Source organism: Nerophis ophidion, linkage group LG04 (assembly GCF_033978795.1).
Source record: "Nerophis ophidion isolate RoL-2023_Sa linkage group LG04, RoL_Noph_v1.0, whole genome shotgun sequence".
In the NCBI taxonomy this organism is placed as follows: domain Eukaryota; kingdom Metazoa; phylum Chordata; class Actinopteri; order Syngnathiformes; family Syngnathidae; genus Nerophis; species Nerophis ophidion.
The window spans coordinates 2,039,950-2,054,650 of NC_084614.1; the positions used below are offsets into that span (position 1 = coordinate 2,039,950).

The 14,701-nt window shown below is 36.5% G+C and overlaps 1 protein-coding gene across 2 annotated transcripts in view; it reads right to left on the reverse strand.

The window, feature by feature from the left end:
- The window catches only part of LOC133550702 (V-type proton ATPase subunit C 1-A), a 52,240-nt gene that overhangs the window by 18,008 nt on the left and 19,531 nt on the right, over positions 1-14,701 (reverse strand). For both annotated transcript variants that reach the window (XM_061896697.1, XM_061896696.1), the window contains exon 3: positions 11,610-11,677. In XM_061896697.1, coding sequence (XP_061752681.1) covers positions 11,610-11,677 — 68 coding nt within the window. The remainder of the gene's footprint in view (positions 1-11,609; positions 11,678-14,701) is intronic.

A 14,701-nucleotide genomic window follows, 5' to 3' on the forward strand; every position in this document is an offset into this window, starting at 1 on the left:
CAAATTACATTTAAACATTGTAAAACACACAAACTACATTTAAACATCATTGTAAAACGCACAAACTACATTTAAACATCATTGTAAAACGCACAAACTAAATTTAAACATCATTGTAAAACACACAAACTACATTTAAACATTGTAAAACACACAAACTACATTTAAACATCATTTTAAAACACACAAACTACATTTAAACATCATTGTAAAACGCACAAACTACATTTGAACATTGTAAAACACACAAACTACATTTAAACATCATTTTAAAACACACAAACTACATTTAAACATCATTGTAAAACGCACAAACTACATTTAAACATCATTGTAAAACGCACAAACTAAATTTAAACATCATTGTAAAACACACAAACTACATTTAAACATTGTAAAACACACAAACTACATTTAAACATCATTTTAAAACACACAAACTACATTTAAAAATCATTTTAAAACACACAAACTACATTTAAACATCATTGTAAAACACACAAACTACATTTAAACATCATTGTAAAACACACAAACTACATTTAAACATTGTAAAACACACAAACTACATTTAAACATCATTGTAAAACACACAAACTACATTTAAACATTGTAAAACACACAAACTACATTTAAACATCATTGTAAAACACACAAACTACATTTAAACATCATTGTAAAACACACAAATTACATTTAAACATTGTAAAACACACAAACTACATTTAAACATCATTGTAAAACGCACAAACTACATTTAAACATCATTGTAAAACGCACAAACTAAATTTAAACATCATTGTAAAACACACAAACTACATTTAAACATTGTAAAACACACAAACTACATTTAAACATCATTTTAAAACACACAAACTACATTTAAACATCATTGTAAAACGCACAAACTACATTTGAACATTGTAAAACACACAAACTACATTTAAACATAATTTTAAAACACACAAACTACATTTAAACATCATTGTAAAACGCACAAACTACATTTAAACATCATTGTAAAACGCACAAACTAAATTTAAACATCATTGTAAAACACACAAACTACATTTAAACATTGTAAAACACACAAACTACATTTAAACATCATTTTAAAACACACAAACTACATTTAAAAATCATTTTAAAACACACAAACTACATTTAAACATCATTGTAAAACACACAAACTACATTTAAACATCATTGTAAAACACACAAACTACATTTAAACATTGTAAAACACACAAACTACATTTAAACATCATTGTAAAACACACAAACTACATTTAAACATTGTAAAACACACAAACTACATTTAAACATTGTAAAACACACAAACTACATTTAAACATCATTGTAAAACGCACAAACTACATTTAAACATCATTGTAAAACGCACAAACTAAATTTAAACATCATTGTAAAACACACAAACTACATTTAAACATTGTAAAACACACAAACTACATTTAAACATCATTTTAAAACACACAAACTACATTTAAACATCATTGTAAAACGCACAAACTACATTTGAACATTGTAAAACACACAAACTACATTTAAACATCATTTTAAAACACACAAACTACATTTAAACATCATTGTAAAACGCACAAACTACATTTAAACATCATTGTAAAACGCACAAACTAAATTTAAACATCATTGTAAAACACACAAACTACATTTAAACATTGTAAAACACACAAACTACATTTAAACATCATTTTAAAACACACAAACTACATTTAAAAATCATTTTAAAACACACAAACTACATTTAAACATCATTGTAAAACACACAAACTACATTTAAACATCATTGTAAAACACACAAACTACATTTAAACATTGTAAAACACACAAACTACATTTAAACATCATTGTAAAACACACAAACTACATTTAAACATTGTAAAACACACAAACTACATTTAAACATTGTAAAACACACAAACTACATTTAAACATCATTGTAAAACACACAAACTACATTTAAACATCATTGTAAAACACACAAATTACATTTAAACATTGTAAAACACACAAACTACATTTAAACATCATTGTAAAACGCACAAACTACATTTAAACATCATTGTAAAACGCACAAACTAAATTTAAACATCATTGTAAAACACGCAAACTACATTTAAACATTGTAAAACACACAAACTACATTTAAACATCATTTTAAAACACACAAACTACATTTAAACATCATTGTAAAACGCACAAACTACATTTGAACATTGTAAAACACACAAACTACATTTAAACATCATTTTAAAACACACAAACTACATTTAAACATCATTGTAAAACGCACAAACTACATTTAAACATCATTGTAAAACGCACAAACTAAATTTAAACATCATTGTAAAACACACAAACTACATTTAAACATTGTAAAACACACAAACTACATTTAAACATCATTTTAAAACACACAAACTACATTTAAAAATCATTTTAAAACACACAAACTACATTTAAACATCATTGTAAAACACACAAACTACATTTAAACATCATTGTAAAACACACAAACTACATTTAAACATTGTAAAACACACAAACTACATTTAAACATCATTGTAAAACACACAAACTACATTTAAACATTGTAAAACACACAAACTACATTTAAACATTGTAAAACACACAAACTACATTTAAACATCATTGTAAAACACACAAACTACATTTAAACATCATTGTAAAACACACAAATTACATTTAAACATTGTAAAACACACAAACTACATTTAAACATCATTGTAAAACGCACAAACTACATTTAAACATCATTGTAAAACGCACAAACTAAATTTAAACATCATTGTAAAACACACAAACTACATTTAAACATTGTAAAACACACAAACTACATTTAAACATCATTTTAAAACACACAAACTACATTTAAACATCATTGTAAAACGCACAAACTACATTTGAACATTGTAAAACACACAAACTACATTTAAACATCATTTTAAAACACACAAACTACATTTAAACATCATTGTAAAACGCACAAACTACATTTAAACATCATTGTAAAACGCACAAACTAAATTTAAACATCATTGTAAAACACACAAACTACATTTAAACATTGTAAAACACACAAACTACATTTAAACATCATTTTAAAACACACAAACTACATTTAAAAATCATTTTAAAACACACAAACTACATTTAAACATCATTGTAAAACACACAAACTACATTTAAACATCATTGTAAAACACACAAACTACATTTAAACATTGTAAAACACACAAACTACATTTAAACATCATTGTAAAACACACAAACTACATTTAAACATTGTAAAACACACAAACTACATTTAAACATTGTAAAACACACAAACTACATTTAAACATCATTGTAAAACACACAAACTACATTTAAACATCATTGTAAAACACACAAATTACATTTAAACATTGTAAAACACACAAACTACATTTAAACATCATTGTAAAACGCACAAACTACATTTAAACATCATTGTAAAACGCACAAACTAAATTTAAACATCATTGTAAAACACACAAACTACATTTAAACATTGTAAAACGCACAAACTACATTTAAACATCATTTTAAAACACACAAACTACATTTAAACATCATTGTAAAACGCACAAACTACATTTGAACATTGTAAAACACACAAACTACATTTAAACATCATTTTAAAACACACAAACTACATTTAAACATCATTGTAAAACGCACAAACTACATTTAAACATCATTGTAAAACGCACAAACTAAATTTAAACATCATTGTAAAACACACAAACTACATTTAAACATTGTAAAACACACAAACTACATTTAAACATCATTTTAAAACACACAAACTACATTTAAAAATCATTTTAAAACACACAAACTACATTTAAACATCATTGTAAAACACACAAACTACATTTAAACATCATTGTAAAACACACAAACTACATTTAAACATTGTAAAACACACAAACTACATTTAAACATCATTGTAAAACACACAAACTACATTTAAACATTGTAAAACACACAAACTACATTTAAACATTGTAAAACACACAAACTACATTTAAACATCATTGTAAAACACACAAACTACATTTAAACATCATTGTAAAACACACAAATTACATTTAAACATTGTAAAACACACAAACTACATTTAAACATCATTGTAAAACGCACAAACTACATTTAAACATCATTGTAAAACGCACAAACTAAATTTAAACATCATTGTAAAACACACAAACTACATTTAAACATTGTAAAACACACAAACTACATTTAAACATCATTTTAAAACACACAAACTACATTTAAACATCATTGTAAAACGCACAAACTACATTTGAACATTGTAAAACACACAAACTACATTTAAACATCATTTTAAAACACACAAACTACATTTAAACATCATTGTAAAACGCACAAACTACATTTAAACATCATTGTAAAACGCACAAACTAAATTTAAACATCATTGTAAAACACACAAACTACATTTAAACATTGTAAAACACACAAACTACATTTAAACATCATTTTAAAACACACAAACTACATTTAAAAATCATTTTAAAACACACAAACTACATTTAAACATCATTGTAAAACACACAAACTACATTTAAACATCATTGTAAAACACACAAACTACATTTAAACATTGTAAAACACACAAACTACATTTAAACATCATTGTAAAACACACAAACTACATTTAAACATTGTAAAACACACAAACTACATTTAAACATTGTAAAACACACAAACTACATTTAAACATCATTGTAAAACACACAAACTACATTTAAACATCATTGTAAAACACACAAATTACATTTAAACATTGTAAAACACACAAACTACATTTAAACATCATTGTAAAACGCACAAACTACATTTAAACATCATTGTAAAACGCACAAACTAAATTTAAACATCATTGTAAAACACACAAACTACATTTAAACATTGTAAAACACACAAACTACATTTAAACATCATTTTAAAACACACAAACTACATTTAAACATCATTGTAAAACGCACAAACTACATTTGAACATTGTAAAACACACAAACTACATTTAAACATCATTTTAAAACACACAAACTACATTTAAACATCATTGTAAAACGCACAAACTACATTTAAACATCATTGTAAAACGCACAAACTAAATTTAAACATCATTGTAAAACACACAAACTACATTTAAACATTGTAAAACACACAAACTACATTTAAACATCATTTTAAAACACACAAACTACATTTAAAAATCATTTTAAAACACACAAACTACATTTAAACATCATTGTAAAACACACAAACTACATTTAAACATCATTGTAAAACACACAAACTACATTTAAACATTGTAAAACACACAAACTACATTTAAACATCATTGTAAAACACACAAACTACATTTAAACATTGTAAAACACACAAACTACATTTAAACATTGTAAAACACACAAACTACATTTAAACATCATTGTAAAACACACAAACTACATTTAAACATCATTGTAAAACACACAAATTACATTTAAACATTGTAAAACACACAAACTACATTTAAACATCATTGTAAAACGCACAAACTACATTTAAACATCATTGTAAAACGCACAAACTAAATTTAAACATCATTGTAAAACACACAAACTACATTTAAACATTGTAAAACACACAAACTACATTTAAACATCATTTTAAAACACACAAACTACATTTAAACATCATTGTAAAACGCACAAACTACATTTGAACATTGTAAAACACACAAACTACATTTAAACATCATTTTAAAACACACAAACTACATTTAAACATCATTGTAAAACGCACAAACTACATTTAAACATCATTGTAAAACGCACAAACTAAATTTAAACATCATTGTAAAACACACAAACTACATTTAAACATTGTAAAACACACAAACTACATTTAAACATCATTTTAAAACACACAAACTACATTTAAAAATCATTTTAAAACACACAAACTACATTTAAACATCATTGTAAAACACACAAACTACATTTAAACATCATTGTAAAACACACAAACTACATTTAAACATTGTAAAACACACAAACTACATTTAAACATCATTGTAAAACACACAAACTACATTTAAACATTGTAAAACACACAAACTACATTTAAACATTGTAAAACACACAAACTACACTTAAACTTTGTAAAACACACAAACTACATATCCATCCATCCATCATCTTCCGCTTATCCGTGGTCGGGTTGCGGGGGCAACAGCCTAAGCAGGGAAACCCAGACTTCCCTCTCCCCAGCCACTTCGTCTAGCTCTTCCCGGGGGATCCCGAGGCGTTCCCAGGCCAGTCGGGAGACATAGTCTTCCCAACGTGTCCTGGGTCTTCCCCGTGGCCTCCTACCGGTTGGACGTGCCCTAAACACCTCCCTAGGGAGGCGTTCGGGTGGCATCCTGACCAGATGCCCGAACCACCTCATCTGGCTCCTCTCCATGTGGAGGAGCAGCGGCTTTACTTTGAGTTCCTCCCGGATGGCAGAGCTTCTCACCCTATCTCTAAGGGAGAGACCCAAACTCATTTGGGCCGCTTGTACCCGTGATCTTATCCTTTCGGTCATGACCCAAAGCTCATGACCATAGGTGAGGATGGGAACGTAGATCGACCGGTAAATTGAGAGCTTTGCCTTCCGGCTCAGCTCCTTCTTCACCACAACGGATCGGTACAACGTCCGCATTACTGAAGACGCCGCACCGATCCGCCTGTCGATCTCACCATCCACTCTTCCCTCACTCGTGAACAAGACTCCTAGGTACTTGAACTCCTCCACTTGGGGCAGGGTCTCCTCCCCAACCCGGGGATGGCATTCCAAGCTTTTCCGGGTGAGAACCATTGACTCGGACTTGGAGGTGCTGATTCTCATTCCGGTCGCTTCACACTCGGCTGCGAACCGATCCAGTGAGAGCTGAAGATCCCGGTCAGATGAAGCCATCAGGACCACATCATCTGCAAAAAGCAGAGACCTGATCCTGCGGTTACCAAACCGGAACCCCTCAACTGCGCCTAGAAATTCTGTCCATAAAAGTTATGAACAGAATCGGTGACAAAGGACAGCTTTGGCGGAGTCCAACCCTCACTGGAAATGTGTTCGACTTACTGCCGGCAATGCGGACCAAGTTCTGGCACTGATCGTACAGGGAGTGGACCGCCACAATAAGACAGTCCGATACCCCATACTCTCTGAGCACTCCCTACAGGACTTCCCGAGGGACACGGTCGAATGCCTTCTCCAAGTCCACAAAGCACATGTAGACTGGTTGGGCAAACTCCCATGCACCCTCAAGAACCCTGCCGAGAGTATAGAGCTGGTCCACAGTTCCACGACCAGGACGAAAACCACACTGTTCCTCCTGTTCCTCAGCCCCAAAAATAGGAGAGTCCACCACAGATTCCCCAGGCACTGCTTCCTCATAGGAAGACGTATTGGTGGGATTGAGGAGGTCTTCGAAGTATTCCTTCCACCTATCCACAACATCCGCAGTCGAGGTCAGCAGAACACCATCCGCACCATACACGGTGTTGATAGTGCACTGCTTCCCCTTCCTGAGGCGGCGGACGGTGGTCCAGAATCGCTTCGAAGCCGTCCGGAAGTCGTTTTCCATGGATTCCCCGAACTCCTCCCATGTCCGAGTTTTTGCTTCCGCGACCGCTGAAGCTGCACACCGCTTGGCCTGTCGGTACCTGTCCACTGCCTCCGGAGTCCTATGAGCCAAAAGGACCCGAATGGACTCCTGATTCAGCTTGACGGCATCCCTCACCGCTGGTGTCCACCAAGGGGTTTTAGGATTGCCGCCACGACAGGCACCAACTACCTTGCGGCCACAGCTCTGATCAGCCGCCTCGACAATAGAGGTGCGAAACATGGTCCACTCGGACTCAATGTCCAGCACCTCCCTCGTGACATGTTCAAAGTTCTCCCGGAGGTGGGAATTGAAACTTTGTCTGACAGGAGACTCTGCCAGACGTTCCCAGCAGACCCTCACAATGCGTTTGGGCCTGCCAGGTCTGTCCGGCATCCTCCCCCACCATCGCAGCCAACTCACCACCAGGTGGTGATCGGTAGAAAGCTCCGCCCCTCTCTTCACCCGAGTGTCCAAAACATGAGGCCGCAAATCCGATGACACAACTACAAAGTCGATCATGGAACTGCGGCCTAGGGTGTCCTGGTGCCAAGTGCACATATGGACACCCTTATGCTTGAACATGGTGTTTGTTATGGACAAACCGTGACGAGCACAAAAGTCCAATAACAAAACACCACTCGGGTTCAGATCCGGGCGGCCATTCTTCCCAATCACGCCTCATCCTGACCAGATGCCCGAACCACCTCATCTGGCTCCTCTCGATGTGGAGGAGCAGCGGGTTTACTTTGAGTTCCTCCCGGATGGCAGAGCTTCTCACCCTATCTCTAAGGGAGAGCCCCGCCACCCGGCGGAGGAAACTCATTTCGGCCGAAGGCGGAGGGAGGCTACCCTCTCGTCCACTGGGTTGAACTCCAACGTGCAGGCTTTGAGCCGGGGGGCAACAAGAATTGCCACCCCAGCCCGTCGCCTCTCACTGCCGGCAACGCCAGAGTGGAAGAGAGTCCAGTCCCTCTCGAGAGAAGTGGTTCCAGAGCCCTTGCTGTGCGTCGAGGTGAGTCCGACTATATCCAGCCGGAACTTCTCTACCTCGCGCACTAGCTCAGGCTCCTTCCCCCCCAGTGAGGTGACGTTCCACGTCCCAAGAGCTAGCTTCTGTAGCCGAGGATCGGACCGCCAAGTGCCCTGCCTTCGGCTCCCGCCCAGCTCACAATGCACCCGACCTCTATGGCCCCTCCTATGAGTGGTGAGTCCATTGGAGGGATGACCCACATTGCCTCTTCGGGCTGTGCTTGGCCGGGCCCCAAGGGGACAGGCCCGGCCACCAGGCGCTCGCCATTGTGCCCCAACTCGGGGCCTAGCTCCAGAGCGGGGCACGGGTGACCCGCGTCCAGGCGAGGGAAATCTGGGTCCATAATTTGTCTTCTTCATAAAGGTCTTCGAGCTGCTCTTTGTCTGACCCCTCACCTTGGACCTGTTTGCCTTGGGAGACCCTACCAGGGGGCATGAAAGCCCCCGGACAACATAGCTCCTAGGATCATTGGGACACGCAAACTCCTCTACCACGATAAGGTGGCAGCTCAGAGAGGAGTAAACATTTACTAAATAAGTCATTTAGTATCTGCGGCTAAAATATGGAAGACAATGTTTTTCTTCTAAAACGTGGTGGGTGTGGCTTAGATGGCAGTGCACTCTACAGTACATTTGAACATCATTCAAAAACACAAACTACATTTGAATATTGCCGGCGATATTTGGCATTTTGACGTATATCAGTATTCGTCTCCATATAATATTTACACATATGTCAAATGACCACGCCCCCTTTCTCTCCTTGCAGCGCTGGTGTCCTCTGCCCAGGGTGTTGTCCATGGTCGGACAAACACCTGCAAGTCCTGCTCTCACCCTCTTCTCTCTCTGTTCCTCCAGCCAATGTATGTCCCTGCTCTCTAGCGCCCTCTCCTCCTTCCGAGTGTATTACAGCAATGAAGCACAACTCCTCCTTAGCAACATACACATTTCACAAGAATGTCATCAACAACATGCAAGCAGTACAAGACATATTTAGCTCTTATTTTGGCGACATAAGTGTTAGTGTTGAGTGCGGTAGGAGACCACGGGGAAGACCCAGGACACGTTAAAGAGACTGTGTGTCCCGCCTGGGGAGAGGGACGTCTGGGCTTCTCTGCTTAGGCTGCTGCCCCCGCGACTCCACTTGAAGATGGAGATATATATATATATACATATAGTACTACAGTTTGTATATATAGTACTAGAGTTTGTATATATGGTACAATAGTATGTATATATATAGTACTACAGTATGTATATATAGTACCCTACTATACATATATGGTACTACAGTATGTATATATAGTACTACAGCATGTATATATAGTACTACAGCATGTATATATAGTACTATAGCATGTATATATGGTACTACAGTATGTTTATATGGTACTACAGTTTGTATATATAGTACTACAGCATGTATATATAGTACTAGAGCATGTATATAAGGTACTACAGTATGTATATATAGTACTACAGCATGTATATATAGTACTACAGCATGTATATATGGTACTACAGTATGTATATATGGTACTACAGCATGTATATATAGTACTACAGCATGTATATATGGTACTACAGTATGTTTATATAGTACTTCAGTATGTTTATATACAAACCCCGTTTCCATGAGTTGGGAAATTGTGTTTAAGAACAACGTTTCTCAAAGAGCAATTGCAAGAAATTTAGGGATTTCAACATCTACGCTCCATAATATCATCAAAAGGTTCAGAGAATCTGGAGAAATCACTCCACGTAAGCGGCATGGCCGGAAACCAACATTGAATGACCGTGACCTTCCATCCCTCAGACGGCACTGTATCAAAAACCCACATCAATCTCTAAAGGATATCACCACATGGGCTAAGGAACACTTCAGAAAACCACTGTCACTAAATACAGTTGGTTGCTACATCTGTAAGTGCAAGTTAAAGCTCTACTATGCAAAGCGAAAGCCATTTATCAACAACATCCAGAAATGCCACCGGCTTCTCTGGGCCTGAGATCATCTAAGATGGACTGATGCAAAGTGGAAAACTGTTCTGTGGTCTGACGAGTCCACATTTCATATTGTTTTTGGAAATATTCTCCAAAGGGGAAGCGAACCATCCAGACTGTTATCGTCGCAAAGTGTAAAAGCCAGCATGTGTGATGGTATGGGGGTGCATTAGTGCCCAAGGCATGGGTAACTTACACATCTGTGAAGGCACCATTAATGCTGAAAGGTACATTCGGGTTTTGGAACAACATATGCTGCCGTCTAAGCGCCGTCTTTTTCATGGACGCCCCTGCTTATTTCAGCAAGACAAATGTTACAACAGCGTGGCTTCGTAAAAAAGAGACTGCGGGTACGTTCCTGGCCCGCCTGCAGTCCAGACACGTCTCCCATGGAAAATGTGTGGCGCATTATGAAGTGTAAAATAGGACAGCGGAGACCCCGGACTGTTGAAGGACTGATGCTCTACATAAAACAATTCCACTTTCAAAGCTTCAACAATTAGTTTCCTCAAATCCCAAACGTTTATTGAGTGTTGTTAAAAGAAAAGGTGATGTAACACAGTGGTGAACATGCCCTTTCCCAACTACTTTGGCACGTGTTGCAGCCATGAAATTCTAAGTCAATTATTTGCAAAACAAAAAAGGTTTATGAGTTTGAACATCAAATATGTTGTCTTTGTAGCATATTCAACTGAATATGGCTTGAAAAGGATTTGCAAATCATTGTATTCTGTTTATATTTACATCTAACACAATTTCCCAACTCATATGGAAACGGGGTTTGTACATGTGAACACCAAGTGCGAGGAACAAAGCAGACCTCTCCACAAAGGTGTCCAACTTGGCCAGCTCATCAGACAAGCCCACCAAGACGTCCAGCGTGCCCACCTGGAAGACACAGCAGCAAACATGTCAGAGACCACCATGCTGTGAGCTACAGATGTAACAGTATAATGATAAATAAATAAAACACAGTAAAATTCCCGACGGTTAGTAATAGCATTTAAATTTTGAACTACCGAAAAAGCGACATTTATTAACGCACTTTAGGCAAGACTGCTTACTTCCTGGAAACCAAGTCTCAGCAGCGTCTGGCTTGGAAATCATGGCGGACTATCTACACGGACTTTGCTAAGGAGACTTCCCCTCATAGTGAACACAGCCAAGAACTCCATTTAACTTCCAGTCTCGCGTGCGTTTAAGAGACACTACTATGTTGAGATGGAGACAGGTGTGGAAAATATTGTCCCCACACCCAAAATATACAGCCAAGGAGAAAACTATCTGATGTTGCTTTTATTTTCTTAATCCAGCGTCCATCAGCTGCTGTGACTGAGAGTTTTAATGATGTGAGGAAACATGCAGAAGTAAAGTCTTTACTTTGTTTACTCCTCCTTTATTTAACTCTATCAGTGTTCTAATAACATCAATACTAGCTCAAATGTTTTCTCATCTCATCCAACTGAAGGCAGGCTGTGAAGATTGTGTATTCGGTGTGGGAGGTATCACTCCTTTTTATTGTTGTTGGCCAGACTGTTGTACTGAACCACTAGGAGGCGTTGGAGAAGAACAAAGCTTGTTTATAAGACTTCATCTTCATTAGCCAAACTGCTTTGAGTTTTATATTAATATCAAAAAGTAAACACCAGGTTTTTTTGAATTGTGTTTTTTTTTTTTTTTTTTTCAAAAACCATAATTTTGTTAATGTGTTATTGTGTGTAGTTCATTCATATTTAACATATTTCTGCTCAAAGTCTTAATGGATCTGTCCTGATACAGCATCTACATGTATATATACATCTACATAACTTAAATAAATCATCTAAAAATACCCCTCATAATAAACTGACAAGTTGATATTATTAATGAATAAAAAAAACAAAAATGTTTTTGTAAATATATGGATAACATGTATTTATAGTATTTTTATGAGACATTACAAAGTACACGATGCTAATACATGCACACTCCAACACTGCTTTACTTAATCACTAATTATGATTTCAATATTGATAACAGAAATCTTAATTATTACTTTGGCCATGATTGGCCGCCTTGGATCTCGTACATGAACACTTTTTGTATCTATATGGAGAAAAAGTGCACAAAAAGTGTCTTTTGGCCATCAGGTGCCACCTTGCAAAATTCTTACATTGTTTTTTTATTTGTTCACTTCTTATGTCCATAAAGTGCTATCTTGCACAATGTTCACATTTACAAACCTCGTTTCCATATGAGTTGGGAAATTGTGTTAGATGTAAATATAAACAGAATACAATGATTTGCAAATCCTTTTCAAGCCATATTCAGTTGAATATGCTACAAAGACAACATATTTGATGTTCAAACTCATAAACATTATTATTATTTTTTTGCTAATGATTAACTTAGAATTTCATGGCTGCAACACGTGCCAAAGTAGTTGGGAAAGGGCATGTTCACCACTGTGTTACATCACCTTTTATTTCAACAACACTCAATAAAGGTTTGGGAACTGAGGAAACTAATTGTTGAAGCTTTGAAAGTGGAATTCTTTCCCATTCTTGTTTTATGTAGAGCTTCAGTCCTTCAACCGCTGTCCTATTTTACGCTTCACACATTTTCCATGGGAGACAGGTCTGGACTGCAGGCGGGCCAGGAAAGTACCCACACTCTTTTACTACGAAGCCACGCTGTTGTAACACGTCCTGAATGTGGCTTGGCATTGTCTTGCTGAAATAAGCAGGGGCATCCATGAAAAAGACAGTGCTTAGATGGCAACATATGTTGTTCCAAAAGCTGTATGTACCTTTCAGCATTAATGGTGCCTTCACAGATGTGTAAGTTACCCATGCCTTGGGCACTAATGCACCCCCATACCATCACACATGCTGGCTTTTACACTTTGCGTCGATAACAGTCTGGATGGTTCGCTTCCACTTTGGTCCGGATGACACGATGTAGAATATTTCCAAAAACAATTTGAAATTTGAACTCGTCAGACCACAGAACACTTATCCACTTTGCATCAGTCCATCTTAGATGATCTCGGGCCCAGAGAAGCCGGCGGCGTTTCTGGATGTTGTTGATAAATGGCTTTTGTTTTGCATAGTAGAGCTTTAACTTGCACTTACAGATGTAGCGACCAACTGTATTTAGTGACAGTGGTTTTATGAAGTGTTCCTGAGCCCATGTGGTGATATCCTTTAGAGATTGATGTGGGTTTTTTGATACAGTGCCGTCTGAGGGGTGGAAGGTCACGGTCATTCAATGTTGGTTTCCGGCCATGCCGCTTACGTGGAGTGATTTCTCCAGATTCTCTGAACCTTTTGATGATATGGACCGTAGATGTTGAAATCCTTAAATTTCTTGCAATGTCACTTTGAGAAAGGTTGTTCTTAAACTGTTTGACTATTTGCTCACACAGTTGTGGACAAAGGGGTGTACCTCGCCCATCCTTTCTTGTGAAATTTTTTGGGAAGCTGTTTTTATAGCCAATCATGGCACCCACCTGTTCCCAATTAGCCTGCACACCTGTGGGATGTTCCAAATAAGTGTTTGATGAGCATTCCTCAACTTTCTCAGTATTTATTGCCACATTTCCCAACTTCTTTGTCGCATGTTGCTGGCATCAAATTCTAAAGTTAATGATTATTTGCACCCAAAAAAAAATGTTTATGAGTTTGAACATGAAATATGTTGTCTTTGTAGCATATTCAACTGAATATGGCTTGAAAAGGATTTGCAAATCATTGTATTCTGTTTATATTTACATCGAACACAATTTCCCATCTCATGGAAAAGGGGTTTGTATTTGTACTTACTGATGTTATGATTTACTCTCTGCCATAGTGCTTGTGTTGCTTTCATTTGCACGTTCAATGTATGTTCTTCTCTACATCAAGTTTCCCCTACGAAGGAAATCTTTTTGAA